General features: G+C 41.6%; 2 protein-coding genes across 2 annotated transcripts in view; both read right to left on the minus strand.

Moving 5' to 3' along the window:
- Window positions 1-6,069: 6,069 nt before the first annotated feature.
- Window positions 6,070-8,973, minus strand: rpz5 (rapunzel 5). The gene is made up of 2 exons (XM_015949730.3): window positions 8,836-8,973; window positions 6,070-8,019 (listed from the first exon to the last, which is right to left on the minus strand). Exon 2 carries the CDS (start codon window positions 7,973-7,975, stop codon window positions 6,794-6,796), a length of 1,182 nt encoding a protein of 393 aa, XP_015805216.1. The 5' UTR covers window positions 7,976-8,019; window positions 8,836-8,973; the 3' UTR covers window positions 6,070-6,793.
- Window positions 8,974-21,741: 12,768 nt separating this feature from the next.
- Window positions 21,742-25,615, minus strand: part of LOC107379132 (protein rapunzel) — a 5,019-nt gene continuing 1,145 nt past the window's right edge. The window contains exons 2-3 of the mRNA XM_070550982.1: window positions 23,873-24,370; window positions 21,742-23,796 (exon numbers count right to left, since the gene is read on the minus strand). Of these exons, the coding sequence (XP_070407083.1) occupies window positions 23,103-23,796; window positions 23,873-24,366 (1,188 nt within the window). The 5' untranslated portion in view covers window positions 24,367-24,370 and the 3' untranslated portion in view covers window positions 21,742-23,102. The remainder of the gene's footprint in view (window positions 23,797-23,872; window positions 24,371-25,615) is intronic.

Genomic DNA, 25,615 nt, shown 5'->3' on the forward strand with positions numbered 1-25,615 from the left:
AAAAAATTTTAAGTGCAATGTTTGTAACTTCTATTCTGACAAAAAAGGAACTTCGCAGGTTCTATAAACAGGGTATTTTTAAGAAAAAAAATCAATTTATGGAAGAAATTATTACAAAAATGCCTTTTCTCTTTATACCAGAAGAGAAAACAGGTGAGTTCCAATTCAAAGATGTTGAGACAGAGACCACAAAGGTCATAGAGAAACCCATCCACCCCACAGGACAGGGCTAAACACAAAATATAAATATAAACATTGAAATTATTCAAATACATTTAAATCAATCAAAACAAAACACAAGTTATTTTTTCCTTTTATCGCAGTGTTAAATCACCAAAAATTAAAAAAAAATTAAAAAAGGTTACCTGTGTTATTTTTCACTCTGAAGGTTCGATGCTACAGCCCAGCTGAGATGTGTGTACCTGCCTGTTCGGGATCAATTTATATTCTCAATTTTCTGTCACCCACCCATTATTTCATTGTCACTCCTACATTGGAAATGCCCCCCCCCCCCCCCCCCCCCCCCCCGTTTCAGAATTTCTGTGAACTTCTATTTGGAGAGACGTTGGGCTGGCACCGATAAAAATAACACCCTGCAAAGTCCTCCAGGTATGCTGTTCACTGTGGGAAAACTTTAAAAGGGAGAGAAACTGTGTGTGTGTGTGTGTGTGTGTGTGTGTGTGTGTGTGTGTGTGTGTGTGTGTGTGTGTGTGTATGTGTGTGTGTGTGTGTGTGTGTGTGTGTGTGTGTGTGTGTGTGTGTGTGTGTGTGTCACTGCAAAGCTCACCCAAGTGGTGCTTCTTGGACGAAAAGCTTCTTGTGGTAGCTCAAACAGGTTACCATGGCTACCACTCTGGGTCCTGCAACTAATGTGAATCTGCGTGGATTTTAAAACCAAACCTAGCTTCATATGTTGGAATCAACTGTTTTCATCTATTTTTTTGACCCAGAAAAAAAAACAAGTTTAATACAGGCTGTCTTTAATTTATGCTTTTTAAATAAATTAGTCTGTGTTTTTTATTTTTTATTAAATATGGATGTGACAGTAAGGCTGCGCAGCGGCGCAGTGGTTAGAGCTGTTGCCTTGTAGCAAGAAGGTCCTGCTTGCTTCCCGGTCTGGGATCTTTCTGCATGGAGTTTGCATGTTCTCCCTGTGCATGCGTGGGTTCTCTCCGGGTACTCCGGCTTCCTCCCACAGTCCAAAAACATGACTGTTAGGTTAATTGGTCTGTCCAAATTGTCCTTAGGTGTGTGTGTGTGCATGATTGTTCATCCTGTGTGTCTCTGTGTTGCCCTGCGATGGACTGGCTCTCTGTCCAGGGTGTACCCCGTCTGATTGCCCGTTGACCGCTAACAATGGACTTTTTATTTTTTTCTTACATTTTCAGGTTGATTGCATATTAAACTTTTACTTTCCACACTGAGAAAAAATGCAGTAAAAAGGGTAATTTTTAATGTGTTTTGGGGCAATAAGGAGGTAGAATATAATCTAATATAAGGTAACAATTCTAAATTCTTTACATTTTAATATTGATTTTAGCATACTTCATTTTGGGATAAGTTCAGTACATGTTTCACCAAAAAACAAGAAACAACAGATCCTTTAAGTGGTTAAAAAGCAAAACTCTCAGTAAAACTGCTGCAAGTCAGGATTTGAAACCATTTGACAAACAATTGACCAAAATTCACCCAGAATTTGATCATTTATGATGGATTTAATCATAGCAGAGGGCTGGCGATGGCCCTGCATGAGAAAGATGGTCACAGTTCAGACTAATGAAAGACGGCCTGTGTTCCTGCACACCAAGACAGCCTCTGAGTTTAAATTTCCACCCTGTCCTCCAATGGATTAGAAACAGGGAGCAGAGGAAATGCTGTCCGAAGCTAATTGAAGCAGGTCAGCTGAGCAAACTGCTCACCACTGCTCCACTGTCAGATCTCACACTTGGTTCCACCATCTGACAGCAGAAAGCAGCGTTCGCAGGGAGTCAACGGCATGTGGCGTGATGGGTGGCGCAGCCAATGAGGCCTGAGAATGACGCCGCTCAGCAAGAGGACCTCGCCTGTTTGTGTTCAGCAGTGAAGTTGTTTTCTTTAACAGAAATTAAAGCAAGGAGAGATCAAACAACGCAGCTCATAAAACTCACGCTGGAAAAAGTGTAATTTCTGCTGGTTTCTTTGTTGTTTGTGGTTTCAGGCTCACCAGGTGGAAACATGGCTGAAATATCTGAGATAATGATCTCCAGCTAAACGAAGGAGGCAGAAAGTTCTAGATCAGTGGTTTCCAAACATTTTAGCTTCTGACTCCAACATGCTTAAAGAGGTCCTCCACTGAGAAACCATTTTTACTCATTATTTTTGAAAATGATCAGTCAATCAAAGTTTAACATGCAGGTTGGATGTAAAAATTGTTTTCTACACAGCTGTGAAATGATCTAATCTTAATGACTAAATCCAGTGACGGATGTTGTTTGTGTCTGGAGGATGAGATGATAAATGACTTCCTCCATGATGCTGTTGGCCATGTTTTATCAATTTGACCTAGGTTTATGGTTCACAGGAAAGCTTCTCCACTCACTCTTCACAGGTTACAACCTGTCAGTTGTATCATTTATGAGACAAGAAAAAGAGTTTTAATCGTTTTAGTTTGATGAAAATTGTGACCTAGATCTATTTCCTACATTAGCATCTGATAGAAAATACATGATGAACCGTTCATTTCACAAAAGCCTGATACTGTCACTTAAATGGTAAATGGTCTGTAAATGATATGGCACCTTCTAAAGTCCTGGAACCCCCCAAGGTGCTTTACAACACAATCAGTCATTCAGCCATTCACACACACACATTCACCTGCTGGTGGGGATGAACTACGATGCACCAACAGCTGCCCTGGGGCGCACTGACAGTGGTGAGGCTGCCACCAATCCCTCCGACTACCACCAGCAGGCAAGGGGATTTACGTGTCTTGCCCAAGAACAGACTGACAACGGCAGACCAAGTGGGACTCGAACCTGTAACCTGCCGAATATGGGAAGATCACTTAACTCCTGTGCCACCATCACCCCAAACATTCATGGACTCACCCATCTTGACTCGTGACAGGGAAGACTGTTGTTGGATTAGCATCCAGGAAACAGCAGAGAATGCCTCGACTAGTAGAAGCTAACTGTTAGCATTAGCAAATCTACCTCACAGCAGAACTCCTCCAGGCTTGTGTTATTTGTGGAGATTAAACAACAGAGTCAGTGGTTGAGTTGCTTTGCTAGCCAATCCAAGGCAAGATGTCCAAATATCAGGAAATAAGACTTCAAATCTGTCTGAAGCTACTTTCTCCTCATGCTGAAACAGGTGCACCGGAGTTTTTTTCCCCCAGAGTATGACTTAAAAGGCATTCATTCCTAAAAGGGAACCTAAGTCTCCTCCCTTTCCGGTCGACTCATGGGTCCCCAGAAGAACAAAAAATGAATGCTAGCTATAAGAGCTACTTTGTAATCTGCTTTGCCTTACGCCCTGGATCTCACATATACTGTATTATACTTCTATTCAAAAGTAATGAGGTGTGTTTCTACCTCACTAGTCACGTACTTTAAGATTTATCAGCTTGTAAATGTTCATAATTAGCATGACTGCATCGACACCTCGCAGATATGACGTCACCACAGAATCTCCTTTTCCCTAGCGTAGCTGCTACTTACCACATGGCCAGATTTATGGTGGTTCTTTCTTCTCTGTGTCTGGTTCGATGACGTCCCTTTTGTGAAGTGCATTTAAAGTCCTTGACCTATTTTCACACAAAACCTAAAATAACATTATCCCCTGTTAGAAAATAAGCACTTTCTTGGTATCAAAATGCATCTTTAAAATTCACGGGCATCAAATGTGAAATCCATGTAACACAACAAGTGGAATTAGAAACTAGCGTTTTTAGCCCCATTGACTTGCATTAATTTTTTCGTTCTTCCGGAGACCCATGGTCTGGACAAAGACGACTTAGGGAGCCTAAGCAGACTACTCAAAATGTATTATAAATATGAGTGACGCTCTTCTTTAAAAAGGGAAATAATTCAGGGCATAAAGAAAACCACTAACGTTCACTTACATTCATTATGACTATTTAAGTTGTATTATGTATTATAGCTTCAGCAATTGGGTGTCAATTTTTTTTCCATTTGTGGAAGTCATCTCAAGACCACATGTGTAGTTCTTGGTGACCCATAGTGGGGTCCTGACCCCAACATTGGGAACCACAGGGCATCAAGCTGTGCCTTTAATCTGATTGTTTTTGAAAAGTATTTAAAAACTACTTTATCGACTCTACATTCATCCACTGTGCATCAGGAACAATAGTTCCACATAAAGATCACAGCTGGGAACCGACTTTAACTCTAATGACTAAATCCAGTGACAGATGTTGTTTGTGTCTGGAGGATGAGATAATAAACGACTTCCTTCATGATGCTGTTGGCCATGTTTTATCAGTTTGACCTAGGTTTATGGTTCACAGGAAAGCTTCTCCACTCACTCTTCACAGGCTGCAACCTGCCAGTTTTATCATCTATGAGATAAGAAATAGTTAAACTTGTTGAAATTGGATTGTTTCAGAATAGAAAGTTGTTCCTGGAAAAAAAAAAGGGATTTGCTAACTCTCGTGTTGGATTTGGCTGAGTCCCAAGAGGAACTCAAACATGGGCGGGTGGGACTCGCAGAATTCGCAAAGCAGAGAGTTTGAAGAAAGCTCAAGTGTGAATTGAAACATGGAGTGGGTGTGATTAATTCTAATATAAACCCAGAGGCAACGTACAAGCGACAAACATATTAATTTTATGGCAGATTCTTAAACGATTCTCCTCACTCCCTGATTTTAGAACAGGTGTCAGACCATACTCCTAAGCATCTTAGGTACGCCTCCTGTGGCTGATCTTCAACATGCACTCAACCCAGGCAACAGAGTGGACAGGCAGAGAGATAGGAGAAAAGGAGCGGGAAACACCTGGAATAACAGCAGCAATGGGAACAGCAAAATCAGAGCAAGAAAAGGAGATGTGAAAGTATGTATGAACATTTTCACTTATACTATTTCAGATTTTAATGGAAAAACATAAGATGTGTGAACAAAGTTTCTGAAAATGTGAAACTATTCTACATTTTGTTGTTGCTATTTTATGCAAATATAATCTTCACAAATATAATCTTCGTAATCTCACAATCTCAGACATAATTATGGGGACACCCTGTACCTTGTGGGACCTCGCATGGGGGGTCATGGAGCCCAGCTTGGGAACCACTCTTTTATCTAATCTTACCCATAGATATGTTTTATTTATTTTCTTTTATTTCCGTTAAAGGTGAACTAGGGAGTTTTGGCTTGCTTTTAGCACCCCCTAGGGTCCGTTAGTAGATCCAAAAGCAAAATCCATCTCCTCGCTGTGTGTTTGTCTTTTTAACATCTTAATCCAACAGCTGAAACGTCTCCCAGCCTTCCGTAGTGTCCACAGGAGTGATTCATCACTGAGCTTTGTTTACGATCTAAAACCTGCAGGAAGCAGATTGCAGCGCCAGGTATGTCAACACATTTTTTTCCCCAACAGAGCGGGCCGCCAGTCTGAAGTCGCAATTGGAATATTCTGTCCACAGGGGGCGATAAGGGCTGGGTGGCCTTTCATTAACCCAGTAAAGGCTCATTTAAGAATATAGTGGCTCAAAAAATGATTTAAAAATTATGAAAAAATTACAAAGTATCCCTTTATTGGACTTAGTGACTAAAATGTGCTGAACTAGTTCAGACCCCCACCCCAGAGTTAGAGTCAACCCTGACTCACGTTCCTCTCGAATGTTTCATCTCTGTTGTGTCTGATTGTCTCACAGACAACTTAAAGAGCTGGAAAAGTTAAATTCATACTGAAACACCAAGTTCTGCTTTTCAGTTCAGGTTTTCCTAACAAGCATGAACCAGAAGTCACTGGATCAGGTTTAAAGGGACATTTTGGTCATTTTCAAAAGTTGTTGTATGAGTTCTACGTTTATTTTTCATTACACATAAAAGTGAAATACGGCAGAGGAGGAGGATTTCTTTTATATCCCTTTATTGAAGTGGAAAACATTCATAAAAGTCATGGGCCATGTCGTTTTTCTGCAATCTCTATTACTCCTAATGTTTTTATTAAATAAAAGCCAGGGATGATCACGTTGGCTCATGCACAGATGTGTTTAGAGGGAAAGAAAAACTGCTTTTGAGGTCACAGAAAAGAAAACAACTGGGGAATTTGAAAAATCTAACCTTTTCACTTGTTTTTAAATAATAACATGAATGCTTGCTGATGGGATCATATTAATTAATGAGCTTTTTCTGCCTTAAAAACATGCATTAGATAAAATATTCAAATTTAACAGTTTATATTTATTTGATAGTCTGATCAAGCTCAAATTGGTTTTGTAATTTGCAAAATGTGAAGTTGTTAAACTGTAAAAACATCTGGAACAACCCATAAATTATCTAGAGGCGTCGACTCGCTCTCCAACAAATGTCCAGAAGTAGGTTTGATATAAATCAAAGTCAGAGTCTCTGGCAACAATCCAACAAACATTAATGCTGAGATTCTAATCTGTTTATTATCTGAGATCGTTCTGACGACACTAAGATGGATTGGATATTCCAGAACACTCTGAAGCTGCTGCATCAGCAGCAGAAAGACACGATAATGACCCAGACAGCAGATACAGCAACAGGAGACATACAAGAATATGAGATGATTCCAAGTTTCTGTTCATTCAGGAGCAATTTTCTTCAGCCCTACTCAGAATGGATACACAGATAAGCTCTTTTGTGTTTTCCAAAGTAATAACAGTCCTCTGGGAAGTTGTTGGCCTGCTCCACCATCTTGTAGTGGCTCACGGCGTGGACCAGGCAGTCGGGGAAGTCCTTGTGCAGAGCCAGAGCCACCGCCATCATGTTGCCCTTCAGCTTTTGCTGCTCCACCAGCTCCTGGATGCGGACCTTGTTGATGGGCTTCGGGTCGACGCAGAACGAGATCACCACTTTGATTTTGTTTCCGGTCAAAAAATCAAACCAGTTGGCCCCCCCGCTGCCATGGTACTTCTTTCCTGCCAGCCAGTTAAAGAAGAAGATGCGCTCCCTGTCATTGAAGACCCTGATGGACCATCTCACCCAGTCGTATTTTTTAACCAGCAACTCCAGGAGTGCTTTGGTGATCTCAGCACTGGTGATGTTGGGGTTCTTCAGAAAATGGGCCTCTATGTCCTCCTTGGCTTGTTTGGTGAAGTTCTCCGTGCAGTCGTCCACGGCTGCTTTCATTTTCATCTCAACATTCTCCATTCGCTGTTGCCACTTTTTCACTATGTCCTCCCCGACCCATCCATCTGTGAGGGCGGTGTAGCCCATTACCGCGATGATGCCGACCACAAAAAGCTTCTTCAGCTGAGCACAGAAATCCTCCACCGCCCTTCGGTCCCTCTCATTAATGTCGACAACCTTTTCCAACAACGGACACCCTGAAAGGTTCTCCCCCATGATGGAGTTGTAGAGAACATCCAAGTTCAGGTCACGGTCCGTGTTCTCGTAATGACTGATGAACTTCTCCTTCTTCTTCTCCTTGAACTTTGGCTTGGCGTTCACAAAGTCCTGGAACTTTTCGTACTGACTCAACATCTGCGCCTCCTGATCAAAGTTCTGCTTGTTCAGTGATGCCTTCTCCAGCGCCTTGGCGATTTGGTCAATCTCACTCTGGATTCCCACAAGTTTCTCATTGACCTTTTCAAACTGCTGAGTCAGGTAGCGAGACTCTTTGCTATCCGGGTCTTGGAGGAGCTCAGCAGAGGCCATGAACACCGCCTCCAGGATGGGGTGAAGCTGGCCCACTGTGGCCGCCAGCACCTCAGAGGCTTGGCCCATGATGTCCACGCCTTTCTCAATTTTCTCCCTGTTCTCCACCAGCCAGTCTGCAACACTATTCATCTTGACGTCTATCCCCAAATCTAATTAGTTCTCCTAATTTGTGCCTGAAAGAAGAAGAAACAATTGCATGAAAAAAGGGTTTTTTTTTCCTGTCATCATCTGACTAAAGCCATTTTTATTATTCTTAGAGGACATTTTCCAGACAATCCCTAGAATAAATAAAACAGTTGGACATGTCGGCACACGTTAGCATCCAGTTTCATGCCGCACCCTCACAGCCAGTTAATGACAGGGACTTCTTTTATAGCCTTGGTGGCACCAGCAGATATGACAAAAGCTCATGAAAGTAAACAAATGAGGCACTTATGGAGAATAATCCCAAAACAAACATCAAACATTTATTTGTTTACTCATTAATTATGATGTGAGATGTCCCAGAACACTGCAGCTCTGGCCCTTTGGGTGTGACGAACAATCGCCAAGACCCAAAGCAAACGCACTTTTACAAAGTGCAACATTTGAAATCTGAAACCACAAGTCATTGAGTTTTATAAATGGTTTTGGGTCAAGAAAAGTCTTTATTATAGACGAGGTTATCGTAAAAATGTCTTTTCTTTTATGTCAGAAGAGAAAACAGGCGAGTTCCACCTCAGAAGTTGATGAGAGACAGTCAGAGCTTACAGAGCTTTAACGGAGACCACAAAGGTCTTAGAGAAACCACATCCTCCCCACAGCAGGGCTGCATTTTCACTAAACACCGAATCTAGATGTAAACATTACAATTATTCTATATGATTGAAAATTAATGCCTATAAATGCATAAAAAGTTTCTTTATTTAGTGTATTTTTGTTATTTTTGCATTCTTTTTTTAATGCTAAAGCAAAGATAAACATATACATGAGAAAAAAAAGAATCTTACCTTTTTTTTTTATCTGAAAACTGCGACCGGCTGAGGTCCAGCTCTCCTGTAGTCCAGCTGAGCCTGTGAGCACCAGCCTTCTAAGCTGGTCTTTTTACTCCCTCCTCTCTCCCTCAGCCTTTCTCCCTCCCTGGCTCTCGTCACTCCCTCTTTTGAAATTCCTCCTCCATCCTGTTTTAGCATTTCAGCAGTCCGCTCTGGAAAGACGAGGGGCTGGCACTGATACAGATAACATCCAGTAAACACCCCCCAGGGACACTGTGTAGTCTGGGAAAACTTGGAAAAAGGAAGGAATCGCTCTCTCTCTCTCTCACTCTCTTTGTGTGTGGTGTGTGTGTGTGTGTGATAGACAAGAAGAGTGAGACGGAGTGAAAAGGAGACCAGTCACTGCAAAGCTCACCAAAGTGGCCCATCAGGACAAAAAGCTTCTTGTTGTGGCTTGAACAAGTTGCCATAGCTACCATTCTGGGTCCTCCAACATACATATTATACGCAGCAGAAAAAGGAAAAAAATGCTTCTCTTGTGCATTCAGGGGTTCGATTATGGCGGGAATGTTTGAGATAGCTGTGTAATGTGAACATGAAAGTTTTATCAGATAAGGCTGGTGGTGGTTGGAGGGACCGGTGGTGCCAGTTTACAGCAGCCTCCCTTCTGTCAGTGCACCCCAGGGCAACTCATCACCACCAGTGTGTGAATGTGTCTGTGTGTGGGTGAATGACTGTTGGGTTGTAAAGTGCCTTGGGGGGTTGTAGACTTTAGAAGTTGCTATAGAAATAGGCCCTTTACCATTTACCAAGATGATTAAATAAACAGCATTGCTTATGTAGCTGCCTGTTATAAACATGACTTTAAACCAGTGACTGTAGAAATTAACCCTCTGATACATCACCTAAAGTGATGTGACAGAGGGTTAATTCTGAGGATGTGGGCAGTCATGACACCCATGTAGCTACAAGCTAACTGAGCTAACCGAAGCTAATAGCCAGAAAAACATGGTTGAGCAACTGTAACATGAAGCACCCATCAACTCAAAGAGCCGTTGTGCTTCTGTGGTCTCCCTCAGAGAGCTCCACTGGAAGCCAGTATGGCTACAGTCTTGCACCGCAACAATCAGACCCGGACAGAGCATGCAGCTGTTGTGGCTCTGCTCCACAGTAGTCAGTGATACACGAAGCTGCTGCTGCAGAAGGGATGGAGACGTTACTGAGTTTTGGTGTCCAGCCGTACCAACATGTCATATTTCAACTCATTTTTGACTAAGCAACCTTATATTTCAATTCAAATGGCCCAACACTTGCAATGTTTAAGGAGGCCTTCCCTACAGCTTGCTAGTGCTAGCTCTGACGCGCATCCTACCTGTCAATCAAATCTAATTATTTATTATTTCAAGAATTTTATCAACTAAAACAGAGTTACAAAATCCCCCCACCCCCCCAGAATTGTCATGACTGCAAACTAGATCTAAACTAGATCTATTATATTTAAATGTTTTTTGTACCAGGCTGTATGTTCATTCCTGCTGTGAAGTTGACATTTTTAACTTGGTAGTCAATGGGAATTTGCTGTTTTGGAGCCAGGAACACAAAAGTAAAGTGAGGTGATCTGATTATGACACAATAACACAACACAACAATGATGGAGATAGTGGTGACGTTCAACATTCTACTCAGTCTCTGAACCCAGAAAAGCAAAGAGATAGCCCCTTTAGCTAATCAGTGACCAACAGTCGCTGACATCTCGGCTTACCTAGGTTTAATATGCTTGGAACCACATCGAAGCAGGCACTGAAAAAGGGGAAACATCTAGATTCTTGTTACTAATGAAAATGACCTGAAACCGCGCTGAGATGAGTCATATCACACTGAGTAAGACCAATGGAAATGCGGCTAAAGACAATAAATTCGGCAATTCTGATTGGCCAATTATTAGTTTTTCTCTCTAGCATCCGTAGCTATTGAGCTAAGTGCAGCTAAACGCTGTACATATCGGCTAAACATACACTATGAAGTGACACATTGATTAATTCTATATATATTCTTATACATAAAAATTCCCATCTCACCCTCCACAGGTGGTCTCGTCCTTCCAAACTCGGGTCCTACCAGAGGCCTGGGAGCTTGTTCTGCAACTTTGGTGTCTGATGTTTTTCCCGGGATCTGCTTTAGCCACTCCTCCAGTTTGGGGGTCACTGCCCAAACTTCACTCTCCAGGCTTTTTTGTGTTCTTCTCAAAGGCCCTGGTACTTCTCTAGTTTCACATGAGGGTATTTATTTGTCAAATTGTGACCAATTTTATTTCTTGTTCTCAGGCAAAAATGTCTCAACAAACCCCAGACATCAATAAGCCACAGTAAGAACAGAATTACCTGCTTCACTTCACCTGGCTATTGTTATATTTAGATCAAATAATGACAACTTGGGTTGTAAGACGCCTTTTGTTGTCACACAAAGGGAGCTGACAGCCAGCAGAAGTCATCAGGCTGTTATAAATTCCATAATAATCCATTGAATAGTTGCTGGGATAAATCTGTCTGGACCAACCTAGCAGCTCGTGTGGTGTAAAGAAAACACACACACACACACACACACACACACACACACACACACACACACGCACGCACGCACGCACACACACACACACACACACACACACACACTCCTCCTAATGAGATAGAAATTTCAGAAATGCAGACTGTTTGTGAATAAATTGTCCTTCAGGGATGTTTTCATGATGAAGTCAACAGTCGGGAACGTCTGTTGTTTGGGTTTCAAAGGTGCTGTTTAAGTTCTGAGACACTCCCCTCACAAACCCACTGACACACTCACACCGACACACACACACTGCAGATGTTTCCAGGTCACGGTGAACAGGATGGCTGAGTTACAGAGTGCAGGGACAGATGGAAAATGCTCCCTTACTTTTTTGCTCAAATGGAAAATAAAACTGACACTGACTGCTGACTAGTTATCTTGTGCTGTAACCTGATCAGTGCTGGTGGTGTGTGTGTGTGTGTGTGTGTGTGTGTGTGTGTGTGTGTGTTTGGCATGTTCTTGTTTAAATTACACCATTCATGTTTCTCTTTTCCTTTTCCCCCTGCTGATGGGGTAGGTGAGAATGTTTTGCGTGTGTTTGTTCAATAGAATATCTCCTGGATCGCTGGATGGTTTTAATGAAACTCAGAATTTCTTCATATGATGCACATCTATGAACATCTGATCTCCAAAGCGGATCAACATTTGCAAACACAAAATAGTTGGAAGCTTATCTGTTTAGCTCAAATTTGTCAACAGCACATATGCAACCCAACAGGGTGTGAGAGGGCTTGATTGTACATACAGTTACATTCAAGATTTGACCAATACAACCAGATCTCCATCATTTCTCAGTGAAGATTTCTAAAGCTGATGCTGGGCGACAGGCATTCCTTCAACAAATGTCACTGAGTCTTTTTTGTACCCCCCCCCCCCCCCCCCCCCCTCTGAGGATTCACACACAACAGAGCTGATCTTTGGCCAATCTGAGTCACGCCCCTCCCTGGGATTCTTATGCTGAGCAGCGGCTCCAGCGGTTAAAAGGCCGACAGTCATCTGTCACTCAGACGGATCGATGCAAACTCGGGTTAGATGTGGAGAAACAGATATGGGCTCAGAGGCTGGTTTATCGATTGGAAACGAGTTCAGCCCTGAGTCCATCTCTGCCCTTAAACAAGCGAATCAAAGCTTTAGATGCCTGCGAGAATCAGAAAATAAATTATTCAGAACTACTGACTGTTTCTTACTACTGTCTATATAAATGATATTTAAATCCTAATTATTATTTTCTTTATCCAAAGTAATTTGTTTCAGTTCTTGTTGTATCTTTTAAAACTATGTAAAAAAACACATTTATAACCTTGTAAGACTTCTGCATCCAATCAGATAAATGCAGGGGATGGGCTTGTTTTAAAAAGCAGATCGATGCAGTAATTGCATCTGTAATTTGCTAATGGGTTTGAGAACAGCAGGCTGTTTATACCCCTACTGGATTGGAAAACTCCCCAAAGCTCCCTGAATGCTAAAGCAAGACCCTCAGGAGCATCAAAACACATGATGCTTTTTGTGGACTTCAGCTCTACCTTGACTTTCTTACTAACTGACCTCAAAACGTCATGAAGGTAAATCATCAACCATGATTTTGGACACAGGTGTGCCACAAGGCTGTGTGCTTGGTCCAGCCCACTCCTCAAAAAGCATAATCAAATTTGCAGATGACACCCCCATAATCGGACTAATCTCAGATAATAGTGAGTCCTAATACAAACAGGAGGCCCAATGAGCCGTCAAATGGCGTTCAGACAATAACCTGCTTTAAATACCCACTACAAACCAGGACATAACTGGACTTCTGGAGGAGTGAAAGGATTACAAGAGGGAGAAGATGGAAAGGGTTGTCTTCATCGAGTTTCTGGGTGTTAACATTGGTAAGGATCAAATGTGGGCAGAAAATACTGCTAGCTTGTGAAGAAAGCTCAGCAAAGACTTTTATTCTTGAGAAGACTGACCTGATGTCTCAGATTTCACTGAAATAACTCACCAGTACTCTTCTCTGTTTGTACCCCAGCCGTCTGGGAGAAGATGCTGCTCTTTTGGAACATATAGTTACAGCTTATTTCTCAGAGAAGGAACCCACACACTTTTTCCACAATGTCTGTTGTTGTATTAATAGCATTTGCTCTTCGGTGAACACACACAAGAGTGACAAATACCAGTGGAAACTCCCTGGGTAAATAAAAAGCCTGTGAGGAGACAGAAATTAGCTCAATGTCAGGGCTTCAGGGGGAAGCTTTATCCAGCAGCCATCCTGCAGGTTTCTGACTTAGCCAGGTCACTCACCCAGGGCAGGGACCAAACCAGGGACCAAAACTGCCTAACCCTACATGTGATAAGGTGATGAATCATGAGAAGGTGTTTCATAGATGTCCCAACAGAAAGACACCTCTGAGCAGAGGTGAAGGAGATCTGGGGATCTATGCTCAACGCCCACAACGGAAAACTAAATAACACTGGTGCAGATTTTGGATCAACATGAAAGCAAAAATATATAAGTTATTTTTCAGTCAATCTATGAAAACAAATAAAATGATTAATTTGAATTTTTGATCATGCAAATATTCTGACCTGAAAAACAAAAAAGTTTCTCACAACAGTGTAGCGTTTACCAATTGATGATTTTAATCTGTTATGACCACGAAGATGTAATATTCTATATAAATATAAAATATTAACCTGCGAGGTCTTTATTGTAATTATTCAGAAGACTCTAGGATTTAATTCAGAAGATCTAGGTTCTTTGCTTTTTCAGTGATCAACCAAGCTTCGTGTTACTTCAAGAAAGAGTCAAGGTTTGTCAAAGTAAGAATTTATTTTACAATCCATTTAAAACATGACTACTGCATTAAACATTTAAGGTGAATGAGTGCAGCTAAGATGCTGAAGTAACCAAGGTGTAGATGTGATATGGATCAGAGCTTCCTTATCAATTAAGCTGAGTTCTGGTGAAATGAATTTGGAGTGCATTAAGCTTATGAAGTTATTATCAACAAAATGCATCCAGACGCAATCTCTGTGTTCTACTTGCCCTTTTGTTTACCCTTGTCAGGATCCGGAGGTCAGGGAGGTCACATGGCCTTGGGGCACCCAGGTCCAGAAGACCACACGGTAGCGACTTTCCACGGTCCAAAAGATGTCGATCAGACAGTGCAGGATGGAACCAGCTTGCGTTAGGAATAACTCTTAAGGAGTGAACAGTTCAGCTTTGTTCTGCAGGAAGTTTTTCTCATCAGCTTTGCAGATGCAAAAAGGTTCTTTCTCCACATGTAAAAATCTGGGATGTTTATGGAGTATTTGCAACAGGTGGCCAATCTGAGCTATCTCCAGAACTTTCCAGTACTCTCCAGGACTGTTCAGAACCGAAGATCTCTCAGTCTGCTTTAGTTTTATAAGTTATTTGTTATGGTTTGGTCAGCCAATTAGAAGCTGACAGGAACGTAGAGATTACCAAGGCAACAGAAACGCGCCTTTTTTATATGGAGACTCTGATCTGGGTGGAAGGTCTGGCTATGTGAAATTAATTTAACTTAGCCGCACTTGTTATGGTTTTTGAGCAGTGTGAGCAGGTGTGAAGACCTCATCGTCAAAACATGGTGAACACAGTCTATTAGATCCATAACATCCACTCAGTGAGTTAGATTAATGAAGCACTTCATTTCATTATATTTTTCCCAAAAGTAATAATAAGCAATTGTTTATTTAATGATTTAATAGATTAAAATAATAAAAGGAGTTATTAATGATTTATTATAATATTCTTGAGTTTAGCAACTTATTTGAGCTGGTCTTCTTTCTTCTGGAGGTGCAGATGAGACCTTGGGGGCAAAAGTTGGATCAGACAAGTGGAGTCTGACTCCAAGCTGGTGTGAAGGTAGACGTTGTTTAAAGGAACACAAGTAACACTGTGTCTCCTTTCTGACCAGATGTTGAATAGATGGTGGAAGGTCAGCTGTACCTAAACTGACCATTGCTGGACGCTTCAACAGCAAAAACGTCTAAAAATATCAGTAAGACTAAACTTTAAAATATAGATTCGGATCAATTATTTGACTAAACAACAATTTGTTAACATTGTTGTTGCTGTTAATTTGTCAAATTTAAAGTTTTTATTTGATCTCAAGCAGGTTTTACTTCTGATGTTTGATGATGTTTTTGATGCTGATGAGTCTGAGATCAAACAGGCCTCCATCGGAGACGCCATCCAGTAGGTGGCACCCAAAGCATCTTCAGGAGAATCTTCACCTGTTAGTAAACACATGATCTTCTAAAGGATTTTAAGGTTTTATTATTTCTAAGCTATGGCTGTTTTGATGGTAACGGGCATAAATCATCTGGGCCGGCTGCAGAACTCAGTAAATATGCAGATTACCAGAATGTTGAGCCTCAACCTTAGCTTAACCTCTTGCACCACATCCACATCCCATAATAAACCAACTCAAATCCTCACATAAGTCTTTTATAAACAGAATTGGACTGTTTTCAGGTTTTTCAGGTTCTATGATGAGGGGGCGTTCCGGTGGTTTTTCCTCAGGCTCTGTGTGAAGAACTCCATTCCCATGTTTATTAGTGTTCTCATGAGGACTTATATTAGCCTGAGCGGGATTACACAACTAAAGGGAACAGGGTATTCCCCGCCTTCATCTGTTTTTTTCTCAGGCTTCTCACTCATTCACCTCCCATTCCCGTGGGATCATAATGAGTAACTTCACCTCCGACATGATGATGGTGTCATGTTCACCTGTGGATCATTACAGATTCAAACAAACAAAAACAAAGTTTTCTGTTTGTTTTGCCTCATGAAAGCATTCCTGCATCAGTTTCCATAATAAATCTAAATAATCATACGACTCATCATCAAGAACTCTGAATGTTTTACTGATCGTGTTTTCTTTTGCAGGATTCTGAAGCTTTTGGATAATTAAGAACAAACAAAACAAGCTGGAGTTGGTATGAGACATTCGTTTACAACTGAACGAGTCATGTTACTATCAGGGGGAGAAAAGGATTAGATTCTTCAGTCCTGATGGGTCTGTTGGCCTGCTGCAGATGGAGAGAGGAATGTGAGTTTTCATGCTGGAATGGAGGTTTAACTGGGACAGCATGCGGGGCCTGGAAGAGGGAGGGAGAGCATCAGAGGAAAACATGAGGCACACAAGTGTTAATCCTTAGATTTCCACCTGAAATATGTAACATCTGTAACTTTTTAAAACCTCTTTATTGTTATCCAGAATGACATTTTCATCTCCAAACAAAACACAAACCCATTTTTTTTTCACTTGTCCAGTGTTCGGTTATGAAGGTGACAGATCCAGGGCCTCCCTGTTGACATTCTCCAGCTCCTCCTAGGGCACCCCCAAGTGTCCCAGGATCAGAGAGGATTTATCATCCCTCCATCGGGATCTGGGTCCTGCCAGGGCCTGGAAATCTTCCAGAGGGAGGAAATCAGGAGGAATTCTGATCAGATATTTAGCTCCTCATCTTCTCCCTAAAGCTGATTCTGTCCACCTTCAGAGGAAGATCAGTTCTCCCACTTGGATCCCAGATGAGGCTCAGAACAAAGCTGGATTTTTGTTTTGATGACAAAAGCAAATCCCAGGTCTCACTCCATCCATCAAAGTACCAAAACTTCTCCAAACATTCCCAACAGAACGTATTCACTAGAGGCGGGAATTAAAAACCGGTTCTTGCTGAGAGCAATTTCAATTCCTAGGAATAGTTTGTCATTTCTGCAAAAAATTCTTTGATCAATTCTAGTAGATGGAAACGACGTCACCATGCATGCTGCATAGCTTCCAAAAGCTACGCTGCGTAGCTTACTCAGCAGGAAACAAGGCATCACAAACGCTCGAGGGTTTGGTTGCACTTTACGAGAAAAGATGACAACACGGCATCAATACCTGCAAAGTAGATATTTCATCAAAGCGAGGAAACACTACGGATATGCAAAAGAGTTTGCCCTAAAAATATGCGATAACTTAGACTGAATGTCGTGTCTTGACCCGCTCCAGACTGGTGAATTTCAGCGCAGCAGGAGCGTGACGTTCTCATGTTCACACTGAAGGTAACTAACCTTACATCGCCTGTCATGTCATCGTAGATCTTTCCAACTAAGGCCAACTGATAATGTATCATTAATAAACTGAATGTGCTGCTGACAGTCATAATGCAGGAGACCGTGTGCCACATACAGATGGACAGAATGGTCAATAACATTGATTTTGATAAAAACTTATCAATTCCAACTCCCAGAATTTATAGTTATCTTTCCAAGCAGAAACATGAATGTTTGTTTTGTCCCAAATACATTTGACCCATAAAGCTTGACGTTTCTAAAACACTCCATGCCTCCAGAAGGACAGACTTCAGTCAGTCCAGAGATCTGCGTTCAGACCTGCAGCCCGTGTGTCACTGAACAAATGTTTTAAAGCTTTTTATCGGATTAGTGCGCTCACGCAGCAGCAGGCAGGTCGATCAAGCCACTCGGACTGATGGGTAATAATAATGTTATCCTAAAAGGTTACACAGCTATCCTACCATTGATTGACTTTTCCTGCCGGGTCTCTCTGATGTTCACCTCCATCCAATCTTTCATTTGTTTATGAAATATTGATATTAATGCTATCTCCTCTTATAGATCCAGCTTGATGGGAAGTGTTTCATACTGCAGGAAAATGTTTCTGTTGGAGGTTGGTGAACTTTCCAGAATGAAACACATGATGCTCTTTATAATCTCCATGGCTTTAAAGGCACATTTGCAAAAATAAAAGTCTTCTACAACACGGGGTGTCAATCTGTGGTTTCGTGGTTTTCACCAGAGTAAAAAAGCGGGTTAAACTCACAGAGAGGGCTGCTTAAACCAGTTCTCCAACTCAGATACATCAAGTTCTGCATGCCTATAGCGCCCTCTGCCTGTAATCTACCTCAAAGACCCGCTCAACTGTATTTTTGTCTCCCTGAAAGCATTTTTATGAACCTTTCTTACACCACAGAGCAGCCTGATGCAGGAGTTGGCTGCATCAGGACTGTTTCAGTCCACAGAATCTTTACTCTTCCTTTATTGACAGCCAGGATTGACGTGTTACCGCAGCTGGAGCTTCTTATGCTGGAGAAAAGCCTCCTGGATCAATAGCTGTTACCTCAGAAAAGCCCACAGAACCACTAATGAATCCACTGGCTCACATGCAGTCCACTGTTCTCACATTCACCTCTCTGGATGTAAGAATAAATTACATTTATTAGAATATATTATTTATTTGCTTGTGAGATTTTAGTGTTATTGTTAAATTATTGATGCTTTTATTGTGAAAAATATAAAAGACTAGAACTGGAAGATCCAAGCAGACAAAAAGGACCTTTTTTGTTCTTTGTCTTGTGATATTTTAGTGGTTGGTCCTCTGGACTGGTTTCTGTGTTTTTTCTGTCTGGCACGCCCTCCTGTCTGGATGCTTCACATCTTCTGTTGTTTCAAGGATCAAAGTTCTGGTGAATCAAAGCAGTTGAAGCACGTTATTCACCTGTCTGGGATTTCTGCTTATGAGAAAGTTTTGAGCCAATGAGGTGGCAGGTGCAGAGGTAAACATGATGCTGCAGGCTGACTGCTCTGCTGCAGTGTTGCTGTCTCAAGCCACTGTGCTGGTGAAAGTGTGGTGCTTGAATCACAGTTTAATCTGTCTGTTTATGATTTATTCATTTATTTTCTTGTCAAATAAAACAGTTAAAGTGTTGACTCTACAGCTGGAGCCTGAAGGCTCTTAATGCCACGACGTGCCAGTGAGTGGAGCAGAGATGAGGATCCAACCGCTGGGGAGGAATCAGGCTGAACCAAATGGGGAGACAGGACAGGGTGTGACACTTAAACACTTTCACTGATGCTGAAACATGTTTATAAATATAGATGGTCCAAGAAAAGTTGTGTGAAATCGGCCATATTTAGCACATTCAGCTAATGTAACACACAAAACCCAGTTTTTTTTTGTTTGTTTTTTATATTAGGGGCATGAACGCATCGTGGCCAAGCAACACTTAGGTCTAATGTTTTTCTGGGAATATGATGTCCATTTAATAAAACCAAAAGTGAAACGCATCTCTTCACTGTGCGTTCATCTTTTTAACACCTTAATCTAACTTCTGAAATGTCTCCTCAGCCTTCATTAGTGTCTACAGGAGCGATTAAACACTAAATGAAACAAATCAGCTGTGTTCATGATCTAAAACATGCAGGAAACATGCTGGAAGCAGACTCCAGCGTGAGACGTGTCAGCTCCACTTTACTAAGTCCAACAGGGACTGGACTAACACTCTGAAGTTGCAAGTGCGGGTTTCTTGCCACAGAGGGTGGTGGGGACAGAGTGACATTTCATTAGCCCTGTAAAGGGTCATTTTAGCACAAACTGGCTCAAGGAAATTATTCAAAATTATGAAAAAGTTGCATAACATCCTTTTAACAGGACATTTGTAGAGGAAAAACTATTCAAGATGGAAGGAAAATTCAAGATTTTTATTTCAATAAAAGTAAAAAAAAACTGGTTTCAAAACTACTTAAATTATTTAAGTAAAAATAATGTGTGTTAAAAAAAAGCCATTAAGCTTCAGGGTCAGACTCACTACGAAACCAGTTTTTACTTATTATTTTTTTAATTGAGTTTTTCATGCAGGTTGAAAATGAAGAAAGTCTTCTACCTCTATTTCCTGCATTAGCTTATGATAGAAAACAGACTGAAAAATGTTCAGTTCAGAAAAGCCCGTCAGATTTATGTCACACTGTCACTTAACATTCATGGACTCACCCATCTTGACTCGCAACGTGTAAGGCTGGTTTAGCATCCAGAAAACAGCAATGAACGCTTTGGCTAGTAGAAGCTAACCATTAGCATTAGCAACTTCACCACACAGCAGAACTCCTTCAGACTTGTTTTATCTGTGGATAAAAACATCAGTGTCACAATGCAAACAGAGTCAGTGTTGCTTTGCTGTTAGTCAAACAGAGCCGAGATGATCAAACAGGCCAGATGTTCTCCAGCTGACCCCCATGTCCTCAGACAGGTGCACCAGAGCTTTATGCCCTCAGAGAACGACTTACAAGGCAGACCACTGCAAATGTACTAAAATATGAGTAAAGCTGACCTTTACTAAAGGCCAAAATGACTTCAATGTTATTTCAGTAAGACAGAGCAGGCTTCTTGTTTCAGCCACATGTGCCCATTGAAGATGATCACATTTTAGTGTAACGCAAATACATTACAGAACCACATGTGGATGGTACCAACCAACATGGTGTCAGAATGTTTGATGTTTAAATTATTATCCAACTGCAATTAAATTCACCCTATCTGGATGGTAGAGTGTGTCTGTGTTTCTTTAACAACAACTGAATAAAATATTAGTAACAAGGCTATTTTTATACTGTAAGGAGTAGAAAGTGTCAAATAACAGATAATTACACCGTATGCATAGCCAAATTTCGGATAGCGGCCCTGGAGGACCAGGATTAGACACCACTGATTAAACTAGATCAGAACACAGAAGAAGAAGAGTTATGGAAGCAAAAGAAAACTGAACTGAGAGTTCCTGACATTTGTTTAGGTTTTAGCATCGTGCATCCTCTTTAACACTTCCTGTTTTTTTTACTAGTTTTCTTATAAATTCTTTTAGCTTGTTTTCTTCTTTTGCTGTGCCTCTGTCCTTCATTTCAAATCAGTAATCATTTTCTTCCTGCTCCTTCTTTAGATTATCTTTTGAATCAGTGAAAACATATTCAGACACATTTTAATGTATTTTCTTTCTGCTTTCAGGTTTTGTAAGAGAATATTGTAGATTGTTACGTTTTTCTTATATAAAAATGAGGATTTTTAAGCTGCTTTTCTTTTCTTTTCTTTAAGTCTGTTTGATTTCCACATAACCATTTCCTGTTTGCTCTGGATTTAACAGATAACTGGATGGATTCTGGCAGGTTTGATTTATGAGACCCTGCAGATCCACAAAGATATGAAGCCATGACCACAGGCTCTGCAGCGCAGCAGACCCACGTCCACTGATCTTGCAAATCCAAGCACTTTGCTGCTCATCTGCAGGGTGTCAGCTCAGCCAGAGCAGGGGGGTATTTATGCACCAAACCAGAGCTGCAGGCTGGGAAATGCTGACTTATGTGTAAATATCAATTCAATTAGCCAGAGTCTGTGTTGCTGAGATTGCACCTTCTAATTTAAACGTTGCACAGACTCCAACAGCCCTGCAGAAATCCAATTTGTACGACAGCAGTGGGTATTAGATTACTTGTGTTCACACCCTGTTTTCTGTTGGTGTTTTGTCAGTAACTAGAGAATCAGAGCCATGCTGATGTCAGATAACTTTATTAGCTCAGGATGATTTCCTGCAGGAAAACAAATCACTTTAAGATTTCAGGCAAAATTCACTTCAGTTTGAAACAAAATCAGATATGAATGTTTGCTGAAAACAGAAAAGAACTAATAAATATCTGTTACATCTGGATTAAAAGTGCACAACAGTTTTCCCTGATGCTGAAACCCACCCATAACCCAGTTCGAGTCAGCTCTGAGGTTCTGAGTCTCGGTAACTCTTTAAAACTCAAGGCACGTCGTTGTGTCTCCAGACTCAGCCTTTTGTTTTCCAGACCTGACAAACAAACCCGCTCAGAGTTATCTGGGTCATCCTGTCGCTACAGCTTCAGCAAAACCTCTCCAGAGGAGTCGGGAAGTAAAAGCTGCTTCTCGGGGAGACGTTACAGTGAAGCACGGCTCATAAATAAGTAAAACAGTCAGGAGTTTATTACGATTACATATAATCTCATTGTAGTTAGTATTTAAACACGGATGCATATGTCTGCGATTCGCATTAATGATGACATTCTGTGAAAAAAAGAGATTTTGGTAACACTTCCTTTTACAGTACCCCAGTTACTAAGTACTTACATGGCAATTATATAGTAGTTTAAAGTGTAATATTGTGTAATTAAAGTGTGTAATTGTAATACAGTGTAATTGTTGTGTAACGCAGTACAAACTGGGAATGATTAATAAAAACTAAAACTAGGATTGAACCTGAGTCACATGGTAATAACTGTTTAAGAACTCAGAAACAATAACACACTTTAACTTACTATGTAATTACCATGTAAGTACTTAGTAATTAGGGGACTGTAAAAGGAAGCGTTACAAAGATTTTTGAGTTTGTAATTTCTTTCTCATATTTTTCATGTTTATAGTTTATTCTGAGTATTTATTGTCCTTTCCTCTGTTCTCCTCTTGATGTTTGTCTTTTCTGCTTGTTTGTTAAACTTTTTATCAAATATTTGTTGGTATTTACTAGAATTTCAGGTCTAGTCTTGAATTTATTCAACTTTTTATGACAATTCTTGCAACAGCAGAATGTTTGGAAGGCTGAATTTCATTTCCTAGAGTTACCTCTTGATTCTGAGTGCCTTTAATTTGAATTTAGAGGATAACGTGGTTAAGCTGACCTAAAGCAGTCCTCCATATGAATGCCATGGAGTTACCTCAGATTTAGTTTAGGTGACCAGATGTTCTGTGTGTTTACAGCTGTTCCAACAAACAAGCTGCAGGCCTACAGAAACAAGGAACAACAACAGGAATGAACAGAAAAAGATGGACGTTTTCTCCAGACTGTGTTTCATTTGACCTAGGCCGCTGCACTCTGCTGCCTCATTCCGAGTGAACACAAACTGCTACGTTCTTGTGGCGTTCCCAGTAGTGGCAGTCTTCCGGAAAGCTCCATGCAGCTGCAAACTCTTTGTGACGACTCACGGCGTGAACGACGAAGCCACACAGCTGCTTCTCCAGCACCTCCACCACCTCGGGGGCGTTGCCCCGCTTCCCCTGACCCTCCATCAGCTGCTGGATGCAGTCGCGGGGCACCGGCTGAGGGTGGGTGCTGTAGGACACCACCAGGTCAATGTTGTTCACCTGGAGAACCTCGAACCAGTTACGTCCAGCCACGTGGTAGAAATGCTTCCCTGCTCGCAAATTTCTGTAGGTGCTTCCTGAGTGGTTGATGAGCCGCACCGACCAGCATACCCAGTCGTACTTTTTCACCAGGAACTCCAGGATCTGCTGACTTGTGTCCTGCAGAGTTTCTTCTCCCTGTTCTTGCAGGATGCGTTGCAGGTCTAGTTCTGCTTGTTCTGCAAACGAAGCCACGCATGATTCGATGGTCGTCTTCATTCTGGATTCTACTTCTTCTATTTTTTGGCTCCACTCTTGGATTTTTTCCTGCTCTTCTTCTGGGCTCTGCAGGGTCAGAGCACAGTGACCCAGCAGAGCGATCAGGCCGAGGCAGAAGAGCTCCTTCATCCGAACACAGAAATCCTCTAGAAGACGTCGGTTCCTCACAACATACCTAAAAAAACAATAACGACCACATTTCACATCTAACTGATGGATAAAAGCTGCAGAACAAGAACCAAAGCTTTTACCTTTCCACCACTTCCAGAATTGGTTCTCCAAAGCTGTTGATTCCCATCAGAGCATCGTAGAGCACAAACAGGTTCTTCTCTCCACCAGTTTTGGCAAAGTGCTCCAAGAAAAGTCGGGTCTTCACCTCCTTGAACTGATGCTTGGCCTCCAGGATGTCCATGTACTTCCTGAACTGGTTCCTGATGTTCTCCTCCACAGAGAAGTACTGTGAGTCCAGCTTCCCCTTTTTGATCTCACCATCGATGTCCTCCAGCTGACTGGAGAGCACGTCCAGCTTGTTCCGCACGGTCAGGAACTGCTCTTTCACGTAATACACCTCCTTGCTGTGAACGCTGTCCAGAGCCAGTTTGAGAACCGGAGCGGCAGCCTCACAGAGAGGGAAGAGCTCTCCCACAGCGCTCGCCAGCACCTCAGCGCCCTTCTCAAACATGTCCATCACCGCCTCGATGGCCTGTTTCTTCTGGGCCACGACTTTTTCCAGGGAACTTGACATTTTTCTGCCATGTGCACAAAAGAAATCATGTTGAACAAATACAGTTTAATCAAAATATCTAAAACTGCTAAGTTATTTTATTTAAATTGGGTCCTGATGATGAACTCAGAGGCTTTACTGGTTTTGGTGGGATGTGTTGAAATAAGTGATACTGACAGAAAATAAAAATGTTTTCTACATAAACGTATCAACAGTAAATCCTCAAGATGCCGATTCTCCTGACCTGCTGAGGAAAACCTTCCAGACAAACAAAAATCCTCAAAGAAGAATCTGGTCCACAAATAGGCCTAGATTTACATCTGATCCAGTCTCCTGACCCAAACCTCCCCTTCTGGAATACAGACGGTATCAACTCCAACATTTTTGGACAAAAGTACCAACAAAAGATCAGGGGTCTCATTTATCAAACATTGTGTAGAGTCCTTACTAAAACCGTACTTAAGCTCAGCAAAGAAAATGTAATTACGCCAAGTAGGTTTGTGATCTATCAAACATGGAGTAAGCACAGCTGCACGCAATCCCCGCTTCATAAATCAGTGATTATCTAGAGAGTTTCTCAGCTGCTTTTTAGTCACATCCCGCCCTCACCACGCCCACTTACTGCCATAAATAGTCAATGCAAAGTGCCTTGTGGATCTCATGCATACACATAAGCCGGCTGTTGCAGTGCTCCGCCAATGACGATGGCGACTGTAGAACCAGGCAGATCAAGGAAGCGCAATTTCACACAAGCAGAAATTGAGGTACTTGTGGGTGAGGTGGAGAAATGAAAGGAAGTACTTTTGCAAAACAAATAAGAGAAAATCCATGGAGTGGCACAACGTTGCTGAAGCCGTCAATGTTGTGAGTTCTTCAGAGAGATCTGTGGGATTCGATCCCCAGACTCCCAAGTGAAAGTCACATGTGCACCCTGCCAGGCGTTTATACATGGAGATCCTGGCTCCATGCCATTGAGTGATCTATAAACTAGTAGAAGCACTTAGAAATCGATTCTGTAGTTTGCTGGTAACCAGTGTAGAGAGTTAAGAACAGGAGTGATGTGCTCCGTTCTCTTGGTTCTTGTTAAGACTCTAGCAGCAGCATTCTGAAAAAGCTGCAGTTGGTTCACAGCTTTTGTGGGAAGACCGGTTAGAAGACCACTGAAGTAGTCCAGCCTGCTGGAGATGAACACATGAATGAGTGTCTCTAGGTCCTGTCTGCACACAAGACCTCTGAGTTGTGCTATTTGATGAAGATGATAAAACGCTGA

Source organism: Nothobranchius furzeri, chromosome 5 (assembly GCF_043380555.1).
Source record: "Nothobranchius furzeri strain GRZ-AD chromosome 5, NfurGRZ-RIMD1, whole genome shotgun sequence".
NCBI classification, from domain to species: Eukaryota; Metazoa; Chordata; class Actinopteri; order Cyprinodontiformes; family Nothobranchiidae; genus Nothobranchius; species Nothobranchius furzeri.

Excerpts from the sequence above, each read along its gene's own strand:
- rpz5 (XM_015949730.3), bottom strand. The coding sequence starts at position 7,975 with ATGAATAGTGTTGCAGACTGGCTGGTGGAGAACAGGGAGAAAATTGAG.